Source organism: Myxocyprinus asiaticus, chromosome 11 (assembly GCF_019703515.2).
Source record: "Myxocyprinus asiaticus isolate MX2 ecotype Aquarium Trade chromosome 11, UBuf_Myxa_2, whole genome shotgun sequence".
NCBI classification, from domain to species: domain Eukaryota; kingdom Metazoa; phylum Chordata; class Actinopteri; order Cypriniformes; family Catostomidae; genus Myxocyprinus; species Myxocyprinus asiaticus.
Window position 1 is genome coordinate 31,589,439 of NC_059354.1, and position 22,547 is coordinate 31,611,985.

The 22,547-nt window shown below is 37.9% G+C and overlaps 2 protein-coding genes across 6 annotated transcripts; both read right to left on the bottom strand.

Annotated features, from left to right (window-relative positions):
- Positions 1-790: 790 nt before the first annotated feature.
- LOC127447705 (phosphatidylinositol N-acetylglucosaminyltransferase subunit A-like) lies at positions 791-14,659 on the bottom strand. Of its 5 annotated transcripts, none has more exons than XM_051709737.1 (7): positions 14,642-14,659; positions 5,238-5,588; positions 4,438-4,870; positions 4,210-4,342; positions 3,967-4,099; positions 2,382-2,588; positions 791-2,271 (listed from the first exon to the last, which is right to left on the bottom strand). In XM_051709737.1, exons 2-7 carry the CDS (start codon positions 5,538-5,540, stop codon positions 1,990-1,992), a joined length of 1,491 nt encoding a protein of 496 aa, XP_051565697.1. In that variant the 5' UTR covers positions 5,541-5,588; positions 14,642-14,659; the 3' UTR covers positions 791-1,989. The 5 variants fall into 5 exon arrangements, with proteins under 5 accessions (XP_051565697.1, XP_051565695.1, XP_051565696.1 ...); XM_051709735.1 differs by lacking the exon at positions 14,642-14,659 and adding an exon at positions 5,901-6,129; XM_051709736.1 differs by lacking the exon at positions 14,642-14,659 and adding an exon at positions 5,897-6,129.
- On the bottom strand, positions 13,698-17,789 carry LOC127447711 (gap junction alpha-8 protein-like). Its single transcript, XM_051709742.1, has 3 exons — positions 17,677-17,789; positions 15,612-17,233; positions 13,698-15,242 (listed from the first exon to the last, which is right to left on the bottom strand). Exons 2-3 carry the CDS (start codon positions 17,218-17,220, stop codon positions 14,620-14,622), a joined length of 2,232 nt encoding a protein of 743 aa, XP_051565702.1. The 5' UTR covers positions 17,221-17,233; positions 17,677-17,789; the 3' UTR covers positions 13,698-14,619.
- Positions 17,790-22,547: the final 4,758 nt, after the last annotated feature.

Genomic DNA, 22,547 nt, shown 5'->3' on the forward strand with positions numbered 1-22,547 from the left:
TTGCAGAACAGCGAACACTCTACAACAACTTGGTTATTTCAGAGAATAAATTAAGTCAATGAAACAAATCGGTTGGTTACATAAATCAAAGGCAAAAAACAAGTCTGTGCACATAAAATGCATACTTCATCTTAAACACAAATTTATCGCAAACATTTGTTTTACAAACTTAAAAATAGATCCAGTATATATATATATACTGTATATATGTGAAACAACTAAATCTGTAAATAAAAGTAAAAAAAGACAATGAACCAAAGTCAGTGTAAGTGTAAATGTAATTGGTGATACAGTGTCTGTCTCTGCAGCAAGTCATGATTTGCATTCAGTGTTATGCAGGAACAGGACCGCTCTAGCTGGATAAACAGGCTGTTGAATATGTGTATATGTGTGAAAGCAGTCAGAAGGGAGATAATTGTGCGTTAACGGCTCATAGTTGTAGCCTTGAATGGATAAGGGTGTGAATTATCTGCCCTGTTTGGGTGTTAGCATAAGATTCCTGAGCCAGAAAGACCCTAAAGGATATCTCAAACAAAAACAGCAACTTTACCAAACAGTATCATGTCTCACTGTACACAAGAACAGTCTTTTGCAAGCAAATTCTGACCTAATAATTGACTTCATATACTGCTTTTTCTTTAGAATTAACTTTAAATTCTACTCTTGATATTTTTAATTACATTTTTCATTTTATACTTGTGTGGTCAAAACTATAAAAGCATGCACAAAGACATTCATATCAAAGTTGGCTTTGATAGGAAAAGAACAAAAAGACGAAATGTATTTCCTGGTAATAAAGTTTATTGCAAGTTGTGTAGAAAGAATCAAAAGACAACTAAACAGGCAGCATTTTAACAGAGAAGGACAGTATAAAAAGGCTGTGCCATAAAACAATGCAAGTATGAAAAGAATGGCCTAAAGCTAAAAGGAGTGCAATGCATCTGTAGTAAAACAAAAAATGTGTTTGGGTTTAAATAAACACATTCACTTCTCTAGCCAAAGTCATTTTGACAAAGCAGCCAAAAAAGCACCAACAGATATGGAACAGTTCACCCAAAAATGAAAATTCTTTCATCATTTACTCACCTTCATGATAGTAAAAATATGACCTTAATATTGACTTGTTTCTCACTCACACCCATCATATTGCTTCTGAAGACTTTGATTTAACCACTGGAGTATTATGGATAACTTTTATGCTGCATTTATGTGCTTTTTGGAGCTTCAAAGTTCTGGCCACCATTCGCTTGCACTGTGAGGACCTACAGAGCTGAGATAGTCTTCTAAAAATCTTTAAAAAGTCCTACACATCTGGGATGGCATGAGGGTGAGTAAATGATGAGAGAATTTTCAATTTTGGATGAACTATTCCTTTAAAGAAACACGAAGAAACAATCAACATCAGATAAAAAAAAAAACATAGTCAGCAGTCCACAGCTCTACTATAAAGTAGTGTGTTTAGCATTTAATATGAAACATCCCAGTTCTGCTTGTATATTTCAGATCTTAAAAGAAACATACAGATACGCTGTGGTATAAATCATGTGATGATAGCGTTTAGAGGTGATACAGGAAAAGATACCACTGTTTGTTATTTATCTTGAAACTAGCTTGAAAAGATACTAGCTTCTTAAAGAGGCCATATCACAAAACATTTTTTTTTTTTTTTTTTTTTAAATAAGAAAGTTTGTACTACTAAAACATACTGTAACTTTCAGAAAGCAAAAAAAATCCCCCCTTGTCAATTAGAACAATTAGAACAAGCTTAGATTATTTTCTGATATGGGTTCAGTTGAAGGCAGCTTTTCTATATAATCATTTTCTGAAAGGTTATTTGTAGAGAGCTTGAGTGGGTGAGGATAGTTATTAAAAGCTTTCTGTAGACTTGAGGTCCGTTTTTTCTACAGAAATATAAACAGGAATAGTCATTACATATTTTAGAGTTCCTTTAATTACATCCATAAAGTTAATCATGAGCCTAATTTAAGGTCATGTTAGATCATTGTTCAGGACACAGGTCAAAGCTGTGTTTGGTGTTTTACTCTTCTTCTTATTACCGCTCTGGCCTAATCGGCTGTGGGGGCCAGATGCATCTATAGCCACATCAATCAGGTGATCTGGGCGGAGCCACTGCAGGAGAAGCAGGAAGAGGTAGTTGATAACAGCAAAAAAGGAGAAAATGGAGCCTGCCACAGCACCACAGTGAGAGCCCAGTCTGTGCAATCGGGCAGAGAGCGGCAAAACGGTCTCCTTGCACGCCCGGTTATACACCTAAAACAAATACAGAAAAAGTTGCAAAATTATAAGATGACACAAGTATTTCCTTTCATAATAAAATGACTCCAAATACTTTTTTCATTCAAGCATGTTACTTATCTCACCTTTTCTGTGCGCTCAGCAACGTTTCTCCAGGTGTACAGCGTTCGGACCTTGCGGTGGATGGCAGCCGGAGATTCCACATTTCCTGTACGAATTCTTGCAATTACATTTTCTAATCCATCACACAGTGAACGAACTGTTGGTTCACACAGAGTCATCAACTCATCAGGCAGGACCTCTGGTATACCTCCTACTCGAGTGCTTACCACCTACATATTCACACAAAGCAAAAGTTACCATATAGATATGAATATGAATCTATTAGTTCATTTTATTATCTATAGCATTAAAACATCCACATAGTTAAACCTTTGAAACGAAAACATTGACATGTTAGCTAGTAAACTAACTTTCTACAACTCAGTATACTGTGTACATCTTTGTGTGTGTAGTGTCACAGTATCCTGCTGCACAATTGAATGTCAATATAAAACAGCATTCGCAGCCTATTTTACAGGGTTAGTTCACCCAAAAATAAAAATTCTCTCATCATTTACTCACCCTCATGCCATCCCATATGTGTATGACTTTCTTTCTTCAGCAGGACACAATTAAAGAAATATAGAAAAATATCTCAGCTCAGTATGTCCTTAAAATGCAAGTGAATGGTGATCAGACCTTTGAAAATCCAAAAATCACAGAGTCAGCATAACTGTCATCCATATGACTCCAGTGGTTAAATTAAAGCGACGCGATTGTTTGTGGTATGAAGATGTGTATTTGTATCTGTATATTTTTTAACAATGGTGCGTTTGTGTGCTTATCCTGGATGTCTCAACCGAGAGAAAAAAGTTAGATTACGTCTGTAAGATGCCAACCCGAATACGTCACATAAGAGACCGCGTGAAATCACCGTCTCATAAATGTGCATACTGTTGCTTACCGGAAGCGATGGTTTATAGTTAAAAAGTACTTAATTACTGATCTTTTTCACACCAAAAGTGATCACATCACTTTAGAAGACATTAATTTAACCGCTGGAGTTGTATGGATGACGTTTATGCTGGCAGTCTGTGATTTTTGGAGCTTTAAAAGTCTGATCACCATCCACTTGCATTTTAAGGACCAACTGAGCTATTTTTTAAATTTTTCTTAAAATGTGCTCTGCTGAAGAAAGAAAGTCATACACACCTGGGATATCATGAGGGTGAGTAAATAATGAGAGAATTTTCATTTTTGAGCGAACTATCCCTTTAACTTCATATTGCAGCATGTTTCTAAGTGAAACAGGAAACTCAATGAAAAAAAAAGTAGGATTTGAATTTATCTATCGGAAATTGATTAGACTGAGAAAAGTAGGCATTCCATACCAAAATGGAGGCAGACCTGAAAGTGAGATTGCAGTTGATCATAAATAAAAACTCCCCCCTCCTGAAAAATGGGTTTCATTTTTTTTCTTTCACAATTTAACCAGGAATTTGTATTAAGAAGTAAATATGGTCCACTTCGATTTCATGTTGACTTGTGAGTGGGAAAGTGTGTAACTTTCTGCACAATAATGACCAAATAGTTTTCAAACAGGATTCCTAAACCGCCCCTTCTTCCCCACCCCCCAACTTTCAATGTGCATGGAAAAAAAGCACATACCTGCAGGCCACAACTGGCTCCTTCCACTATGGCCATACAGAATGCCTCAGTGAGAGAGGTGTTGAGAAAGATATGACCCTGAACAAGAACATCCCTCACATCTTTATGATCTAGAGCTCCCAGTAGGCGAACCCTTAAAATACATGAATACAGACTATGAAATTATGCACAGACACACAGATACACAAACACACATCTAGAAATCCTTTTTCAGGCCCAATGGCCTGAAAAAGCATGACATACCTGTCATGAAGCTGATACTTCTCTCTAACTTCTTCCAATACAATTCTTTTGGGTCCCTCTCCACCAATCAAAAAACAGAGATCAGGGTGCTTTCCACATAGTTCAGGAATGATTCCACCTAGTAAATCAATCCCTGCAAATTAAGCAGCCAACAAATCACAAACAACCTGCATAATTATACTATTGCATCATTCTGTAATTCAAATAAAGACACTATTCTCTACCTACCTTTTCTGTAAACCAGTCGACTAATGACTACAATTGTGATCTTGCTGTTGTCACGACGACAGGGTTCAGGGGTGAAGTCAGTGGGGTCCACAGCATTGGGGATAACAGAGACAATCTCAGGATCAAGAGCGGCTCGCAGTACAGTGTTCTCTTTACTAGTGTACGAGACGCACACAATGTGATTAGTGTCGCATAAAGAGACGGTCAGCAGCTTATTTGTCAGTACAGAGCTGAGGTCTGCGAATCCGAAGAGAGAGTGATCTGTGAATACGGTGTTGAGTCCCATGGTCTTAGCGTGAAACAGTGCATCATGGGCCATTGCGGAGAAAGAGCTGTGGGCATGCACGATTGTGATGCGTTCACGCACAAATACGCATCTAAGTAACGGCAAACTGTGGAAGCAAGTGGTGGCGGTGGACTGATTATACATGACCTGAAAGGAAGGGACAACAGATAGACTTACCAGTTCGATAGTAAGAGGGTAACAAATGAGGGCCTTCTTAAAGAGGCCATATCACAAAACATCATTTATTTTTTTTAAATAAGAAAGTTTGTACTGCTAAAACATACTGTAACTTTCAGAAAGCAAAAAAATTCCCCCTTGTCCAAATAGACCATGTAATGAAACTAAGCTGCAAAAATGGCTAATTCTGAAATGTGCTACTTTCTGACGTCAAATAAATGCATATATGAACATATACAATTGGACTTCAGGGTAAAATAAAAAGAGTGAATCATTTTTAAATAGAAAATGTATGATATTACTCCTTCAGCTTAACTTAACACATTAATAAACAAACCTGCAGTGGTAGATAATAGACCTTCAATCCATTGGTCAGGTAGCGAATCCCGCGGCGGTCTCCATATGCATGTGTTGCTATGACAACCTTATGGCCCTTTTCAATGAGGCACTGTGAGAGCTGGTAGATGTGGCTCTCCACTCCACCCATGTTAGGGTAGAAAAAGTCTGACACCATACATATTCTGTGTTTCACACCCCTCTTAGTATCAGAGGGCGGTGTTACCAGTGTGGTGGAGGAATGTGTGTCCTGGGATGGAGGTGTTTTAGCTGCGTGAGTGTGACCTCTCCTCCTGTGGCCCATGGTCTTGTTAAATTCTCAGTGTTCTCTCGTACAATGGGACAGATGCACCTGCAACAGAGTCACATAATTCTGATCTCAACCGTACAGACAGATCCTAAATTAAGGCAAAAAGTTGATTCAATACATAGTCCCTTATAATTTCCTATACATTTTTAACCTAAAATCTCCCAGGACACACTATGTGTCAACTATCCATAAACAGAGATAAGTGTTGGTGGATTATAAAATTATTTATTGACCCCCTTTTGGCTGCACACCACAATTTAACACTTTATTTAATGTAAATATACATGAACGTCACGTGAAATTACATTATCACGCATATATGTAAAAACATGCTGAAAACACTCACTCACTCACTCAATCACAGGCTGCTAAATATGCGATTGAACCCAGCTGAACATATAAAGAAAGACTCTAGATGTGTGTTTGATCTTCTAGGCAAATCCATGGCACGTCTGAAATTCATTGTGCACTCGTGCAACATTACAAGAATATCATAGGAATTAATCGGTATCAGTTTATTCAAGTTTCTTTAGGCTCCCATAAACAAGGCATATCCACTGCTTCCGTGATGGATTTGAGTTATTTTTCTTCATGGTGTAAAACAATGTAACGCGACTGAAGATACTGCTCTCTACAGGAGTGGATGTTACACTGTTTTGCGACGACATTGTGGGATGAATGGGTAGACTTGTATCAAATCAAATCAAATCAAATCAATTTGTCAAGCTTATTTATCAAATGCATAACAACAGAGCACACTGCAGTAACTGCTGGCAATTTAATGCAAAAATATGAATTTGGAGTTAAGAGTTACAATGATATTTTACAGGGGAAACAGAGGGAAAAAGAGCAAAATATAAAAATGTCCAACTAGTGAAATCATCAAGATCACGGGAGGTATTTAAAGACAGTGATTTGGCCGGGCAAAGTCGTGGGAATGAATACGTTCTTGGTTATGGAAATATCTGTAATGATTAGCTTTGATCTTTAATTTAATCAGCTAGATATTGCTCTTTGTGAGTGCTTGTTTATAGCTCTAAAACTTGCTCAAAATCAGGCCAGCATGATAAAAGCAGATCTCACACAGCAGCAAAACAAGACTAACTAGGCCTAGAGTGAAGTTTTAGTTAAGCGTATGTTTTAGCCCAGTGGTTCTTAACCAGGGGACCGGGACCTACTAGGGGGCCTCATCACACTTCCAAAGGGGCCACAAGTTGACTTAAAGAGCACCTATTGTGGTTTTTAAATGTGCCTAATTTTGTTTTAAAGGTCTCATACAATAGATTTACACGCATCCAAGGTCAAAAAACACTTTAATTTGCTCATAATTTAAATTGCAGCATTACCTTTTTATCCCAGTGTCAAAAACGACTCGTTCAATGATCCGTTCTAAAGGATTCATTCTAAACTCCTCCTTTCAGGGAGCCTACTCTGCTCTGATTGGTCAGATGTCCCAGTCTGTTGTGATTGGTCTACCACTTAGTGTAGTGTTTGAGGGCGGGTCAAAGCTGTTCACGAGCAGCTAATGACCAGAGGCCCTTTTTTTGTTACCAAATTCCGTAGGTTAGTACAGGAAGCAAGTCTGGAATTATTAACGACTCGTTTCAGGTGTTCAGAATCGGTTCTTTCTTTTGTGAGTCAATAACTCCATTTGTCGTGCACTTTGATTTTTGAAACTTTGCAGACTTTTTTACATTCACAAGCAGCTATATAACACACAAGGTAATATCTGAAAAACCATAATAGGCACTCTTTAAAATTGATTTAAAATAAGAAATATTAAAATTATTAAAATAATTCAACTTAATTAAAATGCTAAAACATACTTTACGGTGTATGCCCACAAATTATAAACAGACTCTTTCTGAAACTTCTAGAATCAAAAATTATTTTCAAGGGGGACCTTGGATTCAAAAAACTTGAGAACCACTGTTTTAGCCTTTGGTTCTATGCTGCATCAGAGACGCTTTACTGTTGTCATGACACCCTGAAGTAGTGCAATATGTAGTGATCAATGCAAATATGACCATTTCAGCAATTCGCTTACTCAAAAAAGTACATAAGTTCCATGTGTACCCGATCCTGCTCGACCCACTCCAAGTGGGATTCAAACCGGCATCTGCAGCATGGGAGGCGGGTGTGCTAACAAGAAGGCTAAAGGCTATAGCCCCTAGTGTCAGTCGCTACTGCACCTCTTGAGGCGAGGGGAGTGAGGTTTACACACTGCACAGCTACCTACCAGCTGGCTCCCGTTACACTCACCCCCCTAAACCTCACTTCCATCCGGGTCATGGCACCACTGTAACCGGTCCTTCTCAACCCGCTCCGAGAGGGATTTGAACCGGCATGGGAGGCGGGCACACTAACGAGGAGGTTAAAGGCTACAGCCCCTAGTGTCAGTCGCTAGTGTGCCTCTTGAGGCCAGGGGAGTGAGGTTTACACACTGCACAGCTACCTACCAGCTGGCTCTCATTACATATGCTTGAGTAAAAGTACAGATATCACACCAATATAGGCTATTACTTAAGTAAAATTCATCCAAAGTAAGTAGTACATGGTTTTAAAAGTACTTAAATATAAAAAATAAAAGCAAATAATGTAAGCTCAAATGAATTAATCTTATAAAAGCGACCCATCCAAATGATACCTTTTAAAACCACAGTGAGTCTGATTGAGTCACAGATAGGTAATATTGGAAATAATAAGTGACAGTGCAGCACAAGTAAAGCTTGAGTCGCAAGTAGATAAGAACTGCCTTTTAAAACCATGTACCACTTACTTTGGATGACTTTTACTTAAGTATTAGCCTATATTGGGGTGATATCTGTACTTTTACTCAAGTGTGGCACTTGGGTGTTCCTTTTGAAAGTCATAAACATCTGGGACGGCATGAGGGTGAGTAATTGATGAGAATATTTTCATTTTTGGGTGAACTATCCCTTTAATCCTTGCAGTAAAAGGGTAACCTTTTATTATGGGTATTTTTGATAACAATTTTCTCTTTTGAATAAAATCATTTTGTCCCCAGACAGTGGGTGAAACATAAACAGAAATTCAAAAATATAGGTGAGGTTTCTAGGCAACAAGCTGTTTGCTTTGGTCTTTTATCTGATTTATTATATGTTTTATTTATGAATTATTTATTATTTATGAGAGAATTATTAAAGAGATTGATTGCATTCAAATGAATTTGTAAAAGTAATGTTAAAAAGTTGTTTCCTTGTTTGTAGTTGGATTACGCATTCCTAACTCGGGTATTTCCTTTAGTTTTATTCACTTGGTTTTACTTTTAAATACTCTTTAAATTGTTAGGTAAAAAAAGAATGGGATAAATGTTATTCTCATTTTGTCATTACATTTCATTCAGGTTTAATCCAATTTTACTTTCTTTTTTGCAGTTTGGCATTGGATCACAAAGTCAACAGGTCTCAGCTCAATTTGTATAATTTTTATTTTTATAATTGATTGAACTGGGGCTTTCATAATAGTGCTGAAAATGTAAATTTACTATACAAAGTTAAAGGTGTTCTGTTATTGGTATTGGAGTGGCCATCACAAAGCCCTGACCTCAATCCGATTGAAAAAGCGTGTTTGAGCAAGGAAGCCTACAAACCTGACTCAGTTACACCAGTTCTGTCTGGAGGAATGGGCCAAATTTCCAGCAACTTATTGTGAGAAGCTTGTGGAAGGCTGCCCACAACGTTTGACCCAAGTTAAACAATTTAAGGGCAGTGCTACCAAATACTACCAACGTGTATGTAAACTTCTGACCCACTGGGAATGTGATGAAAGAAATAAAAGCTGAAATGAATCATTCTCTCTGCTATTATTCTGACATTTCACATTCTTAAAATAAAGTAGTGATACTAACTGACCTAAGACAAGGAATGTTTTCTATGATTAAATGTCAGGAATTGTGAAAAACTGAGTTTAAATGTATTTGGCTAAGGTGTATGTAAACTTCTGACTTTAACTGTACATGATGTAAGATTGCAAAAAAAGAATTGCAGATACTGTAATATGACATTATTTTTAATGTAAATAAATTTTTTTATTTATTTTTTAAATCTTGGTGTCTTAACAGATTTTCAATGCTGAGAGATTCAGGAACAGTTCAGCAGGTCTGAACATCAGTAAAGGTTTCTCAAGATCAGACACTCCCAGAAGCTCAGAAGGATTTTTTGTGGTGGATTTCTTTTTTATAGTCACTTCCTAAGGTCAGTGCAAAATGTCCTCTGTCACACTGAAAAGCCAGTTTGCTTCATTAATTAATGATTTGTAGGATAATAACAATTTCAATCCCTTATATATGGAAGTGGTTTTACATTGTTGATTCTTCTCTTTTTGTATAGTCTTCAGTGTGTCAGGGAGGAGATGCTAGAGTTGTGTTGTTGGATCTATACACAGTGGAAGAAAGGGCAGCTGATCAACATACTTCCTGTCATAGACTTTATAATGAGGACAATACTTTAGGAAAAGGTATGATACTGAGATCTTATTTCTCCAGACTAGTGTTTTTGTTTGTACGCTTGCTTATGTATTACCCTTTCATTATAATCAGCCACATGTTCATTTCAGAAACTTTATATATTGTGTATGTATTGTGAAATATTTCTTTATCATGGACAAAAATGGGACATGTAAAATTGTTATTAAGCTCTGTTTAGAATGTCCGTTTCATGAATTTAACTTTAAAATCAATGTCAAAAGAAACTTTAATTGTTGAGTGACAAACCTACTGTTTTACATTAGATTTACAAAAGATTTACATGAATGTTTTCAGCATTAGAAATGCAGCTAATTACTGGTGCAGATTATCTAAAATTTAAGTCAAGATTATGCTTAAAAGAAAAGTTCACCCAAAAATGAAAATTCTCTCATCATTTACTCACCCTCATGCCATCCCAGATGTGTATGACTTTCTTTCTTCTGCTGAACACAAATGAAGATTTTTAGAAGAATATTTAAGCTCTGTAGGTCCTCACAATGCAATTGAATAAGTACTAAGATTTTGATGCTCCACAATTACATAAAGGCATCATAAAAGTGACTCCAATGTTTTAATCCATATCTTCAGAACTGATATGGTAGGTGTGGGTGAGACACTGAGTACCTGGACAATCATGAAGATTCTGCTAGGACAGACTGTCAGAATGGAGGACATTCAATGTGCAGGAGAGTCAGATTAATGTGACTGCAGTATGGACACTGTCCAGATTCCTGCTTTTCCTTATACATCCATCAATAATTTTAAATGTATTATTTTATGCTTATTTGAATTAAACAAGTTGTCTTTATTTTGTGTGTGTCTTAATGAGTGTTTGTTTTGTTTTTGTTTTTGTTTAGAAGAGAAAAACAGTTACAGCAGTGTGCAACCAATGTACTGGATATTAGTACATTCACATATAACATTGCATTTTACAAATGAGAGACACTTCTTTAGTGTTTAATCTTGTTTAGACACATTTTCTTATATCAACTTGGCATAATAGGCCATCTTATGATGTGATTGTGTTGTATGTTGAACTCTTAAGTATACTAATGTCCTGTTCTCTGAGCGAGACAAATTTCACTTTGTAGAGATTCTATTTAAGAAGACACCAATGTGGACATGTGTGCATCAATATTGCAAAAGTTTGAAGGTGCAGCTGCAATGCAACAACTCTAAATCAAACTAGTGTCAAGTTTACCTCAGAGTTATTGAGAGAATAGATGAGACATTTTCTTTGCAGGTAGTAATGTTGGCTGGTTTGATTGGTTATGCTGTTTGAATGACACATTCAGTCTAACACATTTTAAAAAAAAAAGTCTCTGGACACTGAACACTTTTATGTTTTATGTTAAATAAAACTAACCGAAGGAGTCCCACCGCAAAACCCCTAAATTCCCAATCACTATTAAAAGATTTTGACATGTAGGCCAATACATGGTTAAAGCATGTTAATCATACAAATGTTTTGGGATTTTGTCTCCGCCCACATCCGTCTTTGACTTGTTTACTACTGGTGTGTCTGTGTACTTTATTTTTTTACTCTCTCTTTTGATTTGGGACTGTTTGATGCAGCATCAGTCTCTTTTATTGATGATCTTTCAGTGTGTATGTGTCATTCAAATGAAGCATAGGCCTTTAAAAAAATAACTAAATAAACATGATGCTTTATTTAATATTAATTTATAAAATAAAAAGTAGTGTGTTTTTGTGTGTGTGTGTATATATATATATACATACAGGTGCATCTCAATAAATTAGAATGTCGTGGAAAAGTTCATTTATTTCAGTAATTCAACTCAAATTGTGAAACTCGTGTATTAAATAAATTCAATGCACACAGACTGAAGTAGTTTAAGTCTTTGGTTCTTTTAATTGTGATGATTTTGGCTCACATTTAACAAAAACCCACCAATTCACTATCTCAAAAAATTAGAATACATCATAAGACCAATAAAAAAACATTTTTAGTGAATTGTTGACCTTCTGGAAAGAAGGTTCATTTACTGTATATGTACTCAATACTTGGTAGGGGCTCCTTTTGCTTTAATTACTGCCTCAATTCGGCGTGGCATGGATGTGATCGGTTTGTGGCACTGCTGAGGTGGTATGGAAGCCCAGGTTTCTTTGACAGTGGCCTTCAGCTCATCTGCATTTTTTGGTCTCTTGTTTCTCATTTTCCTCTTGACAATACCCCATAGATTCTCTATGGGGTTCAGGTCTGGAGAGTTTGCTGGCCAGTCAAGCACACCAACACCATGGTCATTTAACCAACTTTTGGTGCATTTGGCAGTGTGGGCAGGTGCCAAATCCTGCTGGAAAATGAAATCAGCATCTTTAAAAAGCTGGTCAGCAGAAGGAAGCATGAAGTGCTCCAAAATGTCTTGGTAAACGGGTGCAGTGACTTTGGTTTTCAAAAAACACAATGGACCAACACCAGCAGATGACACTGCAACCCAAATCATCACAGACTGTGGAAACTTAACACTGGACTTCAAGCAACTTGGGCTATGAGCTTCTCCACCCTTCCTCCAGACTCTAGGACCTTGGTTTCCAAATGAAATACAAAACTTGCTCTCATCTGAAAAGAGGACTTTGGACCACTGGGCAACATTCCAGTTCTTCTTCTCCTTAGACAAGGTACGACGCCTCTGATGTTGTCTGTGGTTTAAGAGTGGCTTAACAAGAGGAATACGACAACTGTAGCCAAATTCCTTGACATGTCTGTGTGTGGTGGCTCTTGGTGCCTTGACCCCAGCCTCAGTCCATTCCTTGTGAAGTTCACCCAAATTTTTGAATCGATTTTGCTTGACAATCCTCATAAGGCTGCGGTTCTCTCGGTTGGTTGTGCATCTTTTTCTTCCACACTTTTTCCTTTCACTCAACTTTATGTTAACATGCTTGGATACAGCACTCTGCGAACAGCCAGCTTCTTTGGCAATGAATGTTTGTGGCTTACCCTCCTTGTGAAGGGTGTCAATGATTGTCTTCTGGACAACTGTCAGATCAGCAGTCTTTCCCATGATTGTGTAGCCTAGTGAACCAAACTGAGAGACCATTTTGAAGGCTCAGGAAACCTTTGCAGGTGTTTTGAGTTGATTAGCTGATTGGCATGTCACCATATTCTAATTTTTTGAGATAGTGAATTGGTGGGTTTTTGTTAAATGTGAGCCAAAATCATCACAATTAAAAGAACCAAAGACTTAAACTACTTCAGTCTGTGTGCATTGAATTTATTTAATACACGAGTTTCACAATTTGAGTTGAATTACTGAAATAAACGAACTTTTCCACGACATTCTAATTTATTGAGATGCACCTGTATGTATGTGTGTGTGTATATATATATATATATATATATATATATATATATATATATATATATATATATATATATATATATATATATATATATATATTAGTTGACCGCTAGAGGTCACACAAGTTTCATTTCAGTCCCATTGTGCTTGGATATCATGCGTTTTCATACTTTACCTGCTAATAAATTTGTTCCATCCTAGTGCATGAGTCTTATTCTGTTAATGTCAAATAGAAGTCCATTAGTGCACAAGGTTTTGTGAAAATTCTCTTGCTCACGTAAATGAAGGTACTGTAAATTGCACAACAAAGACATGGCTCATAGGTCATCGTGGTATCTTTATTTGTGATCCTTAGATAAAATCTTAACATATAACCTAGGAAACTATCATTGTACTTGGTGAATATTACACAGATAATACAAATTTGATTTTCTGTTTAATGATACAATCTATTTAAACATTGATCCCACTATTCAGTGTTTGCAACATCCAAAAGTTTAAATTTGCACACAAAAAAAGAGACCCTAACTAAATTATAGGAGAATAACAATTCTCAGTTACAAAATGATATGATCCTATTCAAAATATTAACAATTTCCTTAAATCCTTTAAAAATCCTTTATAATGGACTTGAAAACCATTGGTAAGCAGTTCTGAGGTAATGAAAAAAGAATTCTATGGACCAGGATAAAACAAACAAACAAACAAACAAACAAACAACAACAACAACACACACACACACACACACACACACAAAACATCAGCGTATAATAAAGTATAGATAAACATCATCATTCAAAAATATACTATTATAATATTTAGAATATGAGTCTTTGACTATTTTGCATGGGATTTGTATTAAATGGGATAAAACAGCAGGGGATTGGTGAATAAATGTAAATATATTATGTCTAGACAAGAACATATTTTCCAAACTTTTAATTGCTAAAAACACAATTCATTTAAATACTTGCCTAAATAAAGTTTGGAAAATATGTTCTTGGTCATTTTCATTGTGAGAAATGATCTACCTTTCAGAAATCAGCTAATGTTTAAAGTTTGGTATTCATAAGCTATTAGCTATGCTTTTGCCCTTAAGATAAGTTTTTAAAAATGTGTTTCTTGTAATTATTTATCAAACGTGTAAAAATGTAATATCTTGTTGAACCATGCTTGTGGTCCTACTGATTATGTGGCACTTTGGCATTTTGGTATCAAAGATTTGCCTGTATATATTATTTGGCTAACTTTGTTTGTTGGTCAGTTATATTGTAAGATCATCTGACCTGGCTCTGCTGCTCCCTTTGCTGAGACGGCTTAATGGTCTTGTTTCCTCAAGCCTCTCTGTTGTCTCTAGTTCCAAAGTTCCAAATGAAACATCCATCATCTCTTCTATGGCTTCCAAGAATTGTGATTCTTGAGAACTCTCTGCCATCTCAGATTCTACAGTTTCCACAAAATCCTCTTCTTTCTTTGACCCATCCCACCCCCTAGAACCTTTATCCTTCTCTGGATTCTCTATCTCCAAAGATACCCCCTCCTTCTCTAAGGTTTCCACCTGTTTTAAGTCCACTGCAACTCCTAAAGCTTTATCTAGAGCTTCCTCCTTACCTGAATCAACTACAGTTTCAAGAGTTCTATCCTCATCTGTCTTGACTAGATTTCGTAAAGCTTCATGCTTACCTCTATCCACTATATCCTCTACAGCTCCGCCCACTTCTGGGTCTGCTTCATCCTCTAAAGTTCCAACCCTTCCTGCATCTACAACATCCTCTACAGCTTCACCTACTCCTGTGGCTACTATATCCTCTAAAGACCCACCCCTTCCTGCATCCCCTACATCCTCTAGAGCTCCACCCCTTCCTGCATCTACAACATCCCCTACAGCTCCGACCAGTCCTGTGTCTGCTTCATCCTCTAAAGCTCCACCCCTTCCTGCATCTACAATATCTTGTACAGCTCTGCCCACTCCAGTGTCTACTACATCCTCTAAAACCCCACCCCTTCCTGTATTCCCTATATCCTCTAGAGCTCTACCCCTTCTTGCATCTATATCATCTACATCTCCACCTACTCCTGTGTCTAGTAATTCCTCTAAAGCCCTACCCCCTTTAACCCCTACATCCTCTAAAAACCCACCCTTTAGTGTATCCACTAGGTTCTTTACAGCTCCTCCCTCTCCTGTGTCTACTACATCCCCTTGAACTCCACCCCTTTTTTTATCTTCTACAACCCCATGAGTTTTGTCGATGTCACATAAATGTTCTAATTCCTTTGACCCTACAACCTCCCCTAAATCCTCTGGCTCTCGTGCAACCTCAAATATTTTGGACTTGTCCAGATCCCCAGTAACATCCCCATACTCTAAAGATTTTAACTCCTGTAGAACATCCTCTTTTAAAAAAGGCATTATCTGACATAGTTGTCTCTCACCATAAGACTCCTCAACATCTGTCCCTTCTGCCACCAAATCAGGTAAACCCTGCTCTTCCCTCAACCCCTTGACCTTAAAGGTGTTGTCCTCTGATTCACCAATTTCCTGTAATGTTTGTTGCTCTTTTCTACCATCTGAAAAGTTTTCCTCCCATCTTAACTCACCCTCTGTGTTAACTAAGCTACTATCTTTCACCAACTTCTCCTCAGTCTCCTCTCTACTGGCTATTTCCCCTTGTTCTATTTCAAGACACTCTTCAAGTGATATTAAATATGTTTCTTCCACACTCATGCCTTCTGATTTTTCCTTCAATACTTGCAATGCTGTCAAAGCCTTTAAATTGTCTACCTCATCTCCCTCCCGACGTGGCTCCTCTTTCTCTTGCAGTAGCTTTGGGACAGTCTCTGTGAACTGAATAAAGAAGGGCTGAGTCTCATCGCATATGACTGTCTCCTCTACAGAGGGTGCTGTTTGAATAACTGCCTCCTGACTGCTTTTCAGTTCCTTCTCTAGTTGAGGTTGGAAAAATTGTCCCTCTTCCATACAGACCTCAGCTAGAGGATATATGTGTGCAACCTCATCATTTTTCTCCTCTTCAAGATGCCTATATCCTTTGGCTTTTTGGACAGGGGTAGTTAGGAGAAATGGTAGGCTCCTCTCAGGTGGACCAAGACGCTCCAACTGTGCTGGAGCTGTCCGATGGAATACAAAGCGGATCTTCTTCAAGCCAAGGTGGCTAATCTCCACGAAGTTGAGCAACAGTGAAACGCAAGCAACAGCAAGCATGAAGATGATGAAGATGGTCTTTTCGGTAGGTCGGGAGACATAGCAGTCCACTGTGTTGGGGCATGGCCAGCGACTGCACTTGTACAGTGGCAGGATGCGGAACCCATACAGAAAGTATTGTCCTACCACAAAGCCTACTTCAAACAGAGCTTTGAAGATGATATGGCAAATGTAGGTGCAAAGCAGGGTGCCCTCAAGTCTGAACTTTTTGTTACCTTTCGTGCTTGTCTCCTTGGTTGTGCGAACACTTCCCTGATCAGTTGCTAGAGGGAGACGCTCCTCAGCCATTTCCTGTTGGTGGCTAATCTCAGCTTCTTCATGCTCCTTATGTTTCTCCTCCATGTGGATGTAATGGACAGCGTGACCAACATACACAAGTGAAGGTGTGGATACAAAAATGATCTGTAACACCCAGAGACGGATGTGGGAGATTGGAAAGGCCTCATCATAACAAACATTTTCACAGCCTGGCTGTTGTGTGTTACACACGTAATCGGACTGCTCATCTCCCCAGACAAACTCTGCAGCAGTGCCCAGAATCAAAATGCGGAAAATAAACAGCACTGTGAGCCAAACACGGCCAATCACAGTGGAGTGTTCGTTTACTTCCTCTAAAATATTACCCAAGAAGCTCCAGTCTCCCATGGTTGTGCATTAGCTGTGTACAAGGAAGACAAATGGGAATTAGGTGGTGAAAAGATGATCCAAGAGATTTTACTTCATGCAGATTGCAAATGAGACACCTGATACATCCTATGTAGGTTGGTGTTGTTTTTTTTAATCCAGAGGTTTCAAAATATTGTTTGATATAATCTGGAAGTTTACCTACTTACTAATAAGTAAGCCTATTCACTAAAAAATATGCAATCTCAAAAATAAAAAACCTGAGATTAATTAAACTGACCATTTACAAGAAACAAGAAACATGCGTTACCCAGATATGCCACTGCCAAATCACATCATCAATGGGCTCACATTCAACAATATAAGCCTGCACATCTTAGACATAAAAGAAACCCCTTCTTAGGACAAAATCTGTGAGTGAATATACATGGAATTTAATTAAATGGGAGAGCCAAGGTGAATTGAGCCCAAACAGACCTTTGCACAGTGGTGTTTCCAGTTCAGGCACTGCAGTCTGTTGCTCCTGGTGCCCTGTGGGGCAAATTGAACTCCTCTCCTCTTGTCACCCAGAGTCTGTCCTTGTCCTTGTCGCACCACTGAGCAGATGTGAGCGAATGGGCTGTGATGGCTGCTTTTCATGCCTGCCGTAGAGTCTAAGCTGCTAACCAGATGCCCTTTATGCACCAGACCATGAGTGTTGATGCAGAAGACAATAGGATCAACAGACCCGCAGCCAGAGGGGCCAGAGGGACAGGACACCATCCACAGGCCCAAACCAGAGAACACATTAAAAAACTGGGGCATGAGGTCCACTGCAATGACATACTTTACCATGATATCAAAACTATACAAAAGCTGTAAAATTCATCTGAGCATCCATCAGATGATGAAAACCAGTTATTGGTGGTTAGACGGTTCTTTTGACTTTAAAAGGGATAGTTCACCCCAAAATTGAACATTAACGGAATATAATGAATCTCACACTCATTTTGTTCCAAACCCATATGACTTTCTTTCTTCTGTGGAATACAAAATGAGATGTTTGGCAGAATGTTAGCAAAAATGGAATGTATGGAAAAAAGATGCAATGAAAGTAAATGGTGTGACTGAGGCTAACATTGTGCCTAATATCTCCTTTTGTGTTCCAAAGAAGACAGAAAGGCATATGGGTTTGAAACAGTATGAGGAAGATATTCATAATATTCATTTTATATTAGTTTTTGGGTGAACTATCCCTTTCTTTTAATATCATTGTGAGTGTACAGAATGATCAAATTATGGTCTTTTATAGTTTTATCAAAGTGAATATTGATAGAAAAGAAATAGATAAGAAAAATGTGAACTTTTTTTATGGCAGTCCTGATTTATGAATAATGTATTGTACAGCAATGGGAACTAGGCCAATGTTTTGTTCTGTTGGTATATCTGTGCCACAAACCTCATGACATGGGCAGAAGTATTGCAATGTTACTGTGTCTGTTTCACTCTAAGAATAGGATACACATATAAATTATCCACCCACAGATCCAACTAGAAAAAAAAAAAACAATTCGAAACATTCCAAGCTAAAATACCTTGCTATGAAATGTGACATTTCAAAATGGAGACAGCCTTAGGAAATGGTAATAAAGCATTTGGGCACACACACCTATCACTTCACTTTCAAATTTATTTGTCCCCGGAGGGCAATTGATTTTGCGGCAAGACATACATATAGACAATGAAAACACAAAAATACAAGAAGGCCATGACTACGCACACCCGGCCCCCAATTGGGCTAATCAGCCGGGGAGAGGGATAAAGGCAGCTGGATGCGGCAGTTGGGGAGAGAGAGAGCCACACGCAGCTTCCGTGTGTGTGTTTATGTTTCTGTCTTTTGTTTAAGTTTTCATTAAATATTACTTTGATGCTTCATCTGGTTCCCGCCTCTTTCTTTCTCACTATAACCCCCTGTTACAATAGGGTACTACACACAAGGAGCAGGGAGGTGGGGAACACAGCAATGGTCCTAAGTTGACCTTCTCAGTTATAAGACCTTCCCAATCATAAAGCTAATATACATCTAATTTAAAAAATTTTATTAAAAAAACATCACTACTAAGTGGAGTTGAAATTCAACTTATAGTCAATCAAACTACCAAGGTATGTATCTACAACTTCTACCACCTGCCCCTTGATGGTAGTTTTCTGAGGAGCAGAGGGCTTGTGCCTAAAATCAATGAGCATGACCTTCGTTTTTACCACATATGCAGGAAAGCTAGGTGTTAGAGGTAAGTTTTAATGGTTTTGTGATAAAGGGGCAACAGTGTAGTGCAATGGCATATTTATGATTTACGTTTACATTTAGTCATTTAGCAGACACTTTTATTTTCCAGGAAGCACAAACACACATAACACATGGATAAACTCCAACAATACCCCATTAAAAACTTCCTGTGCAGCTGAATCATTGGCCAGACACATTCCTGTCGGTGCTGGTTCACACCAAGACTCTTAAAAGAATAGTTCACACAAAAATGATTCTCTTATCATTTACTCACCTTTATGCTGTCTCAAACTTGTATGACATTCTTTTTTTCTGTGGAACACAAACAAAGATATTTTGATGAAGATATAAGAAGACAAGTTTTTGTCCATGCAATGCAAGTAGTCAACACTTTCAAGATCCACAAAAAACATGAAGGCAGCATAAAGGCCGAAACATACAAGTACAAAAACGCAGACGCGAGTGCTTGTCCAACATATGGCCAATGCGTGGTCCCGTTGTACATACATTACGTGCACTTTTGCATTGCTCTGGCAGTTACAAGCCCCAGACCACAAAAGGGCAATAGATTTTTTAGGCTTGACCACAAAACTGGTGCTGCATCCGAAACCAGGAAAATGCTGCCTTTGGAGGCTGTATACGGAGGCAGGAAGAAAATAAGGTGCTTTTCAAACTGTTCAGAGACCAGTTTTCTTAAGAGTTCCATTCATTCAAAACAGCTGTCAGTTAGCCATTAACTGATTAGGCAGCAAGTCTGCTGCCTATGTTTTCAGATGCAGCCCGGATGTGGTAGATGAGTCGATAGTTGAGGAGTGGGGAGAGACACAGAGAAAAAAACATGTTTGTTTGAATGGACTGGGGACAAAAAAGTCATATATATTTAAAAAAATGATTAAACTCAAATTGCTGCCCGAGTCCACCATGACAGTTGTTGATTGAATGAAGAAAATCCTCTCTAGCGCCCCTTGCGGCAACACTGTGAATGCGTTGTGTTATGAATTGAGCGCTGACACATTTCACAACGCAACAACGAAATCAAGAAATTGAGCTTGCTTGCGTAGAATATGTTTGGGCCTTAAAGGTAATCCAAAAAGCTTGTGTGGTTTAATCCATGTCTTTTGAAGTAATACAATTGATACTGAGTGTGTATGGTTGTCTTTTTTGGAGCTTGAAAGTGTTGGACCCCATTGGCTTGCACTGTGGACAAAAACACCTCATATCTCCAACAGTAATACTTCGTTTTTGTTCCGCAAAAGAAAGAAAGTCATAAATGTTTGAGATGGCATATGGTTGAGAAAATGATTGTAGAATTTTTGTGTTTGAGCGAACTTTAACCTCATGTAAAGGCCAATAGGCTATAGACCATTTCAAGCAGCTAAACAACAACAAAGGAATGTAAACAATAACGCAACTATTCCTGAAGCACTTCCGGTATCATTAACGCATCCTTTAAATAAGGCTCTGAGTTCATATATTTTCCTTAAATAACGTGAAAAGTTTACCTGAAGTGACTTCCAGACGTGTTGTTGATACCGAGTGTCTACACAAGAGAGGCGATGAAACTGTATCGTAGTTTAGATGCTCACAATAATTTTCTAAGCGGAGAGCTCGGGAATATTGGATCACTCCTCTTATAATCAAGGAAGTAGTTCAAAGAAGCTGTCTGCGTGACCTGCGGACAAGGTACGATTTTTTTTTTACGCTAAAAAATATGTTTCTTGTCTCTTTCTTCTGGATAAAAGCTTCTACTAAATGACTATGTAAAAGTAAATGACTTGCGAAGCTTCATTCATTATAATGGGAGAGAGCTATAGTCACTTTTAGAGCTCTAACAATCAAACATACAGTTATTTGGCATAAATTTCGTTCACCTGCCAAAGATAAGACGTGTGTTACAGTTGTTAATACTTCAAGTATCCAGCTGTCTCGCTTCACTGAAGCAGTTCACGCATCCATTTGTATTTACTTTTCTGGAGATTTAAGCACTTTAATTTTCATTAGTTCCAGGCATACAGGGAGCATCCAGTGCCCGAGCTACATAGTCCACATTTTAATAATGACATTTTATGACAATTGTGTAAAAATTTGTAACGTTAATCATGTTAAAGTAACTATGAATGAAGTGCCTCACGCTGTTGTTTTGAATGAGGGTGCGTTTCATTCAGGAGTGATCATCCCTATGCCCTATTCCCTTCAAAGACTTTACCATCCACTGTGAAAGCTTGGAAAGGCTAAAAGTTGTGGGGCTCAAAAATAAGGGTCATTCGGAGCTCAATTTTTAAGTAATTTCTATTGGAAATTCCATTTGAAGCAATCTTACAGCTTGACTATCATGATTGTTCTCCCTTAAAAGTGCCCTTCAGAGTTTGGAATGCATTCTGAGTTTGACAACTAGCAGGAAAGAAACAAAAAGACATCACTTCCTTAAACCGTCTTGAAATAGTCTATAATGGTATAGGTATACGTAGGTAATCAGTTATACATCAGTTTGTTTGATGTTTTTAGGTTAACATGTTTTTAACCTATACAGCGCAAAACTAAAGGTCTTGAATTACAAACAGAAATTTTAGTAAATCTAGGCAAAAAGGAATCATGTGAACAATGAATATCCACACACACAAACACACACACACACACACAGATTGAAAGAGAGAGCGAGAGAGAGAGAGAGAGAGGGAGAGAGAGAGAGATGCTATTTGGCCCTAAAAAGAGATTACACCATGGCAGACTATCTGTACACAATGACATACAAAAACCTAAGAGCCACCTTGACAAGATACAGACTCAGTGGACACAACCTCACTATAGAAACGGGCAGACACAGGAAAACATGGATGCCACAGGACGAAAGGTTGTGTCCACACTGTAATCAAAATAAAATCGAGACAGAGCTGCATTTTCTAACAGAATGCACAAAATGCTCAGACATCCGGGAAAAAAATGACCACAAAATTAAACATATTCACAGCACATTTGACCGTTAAACAAACAATCTTTAACATCTTGTTAGGTGAATACAAGGACTGCTGTGTGATAGCAGCACAATATGTGTCTGTCTGCCACAGAATGAGGGACAGTGAGT

Excerpts from the sequence above, each read along its gene's own strand:
- LOC127447705 (XM_051709737.1), bottom strand. The coding sequence starts at position 5,540 with ATGGGCCACAGGAGGAGAGGTCACACTCACGCAGCTAAAACACCTCCA. Across the intron at positions 2,589-3,966 it reads GAGCCAGTTGTGGCCTGCAG|GTGGTAAGCACTCGAGTAGG; the intron begins GTATGTGCTTTT and ends GTGAATATGTAG. Across the intron at positions 2,272-2,381 it reads TTGCTGAGCGCACAGAAAAG|GTGTATAACCGGGCGTGCAA; the intron begins GTGAGATAAGTA and ends TATTTGTTTTAG.
- LOC127447711 (XM_051709742.1), bottom strand. The coding sequence starts at position 17,220 with ATGGGAGACTGGAGCTTCTTGGGTAATATTTTAGAGGAAGTAAACGAA. Across the intron at positions 15,243-15,611 it reads AAAGGAATTAGAACATTTAT|CTGTAGGGGATGTTGTAGAT; the intron begins GTGACATCGACA and ends GACTGGTCGGAG.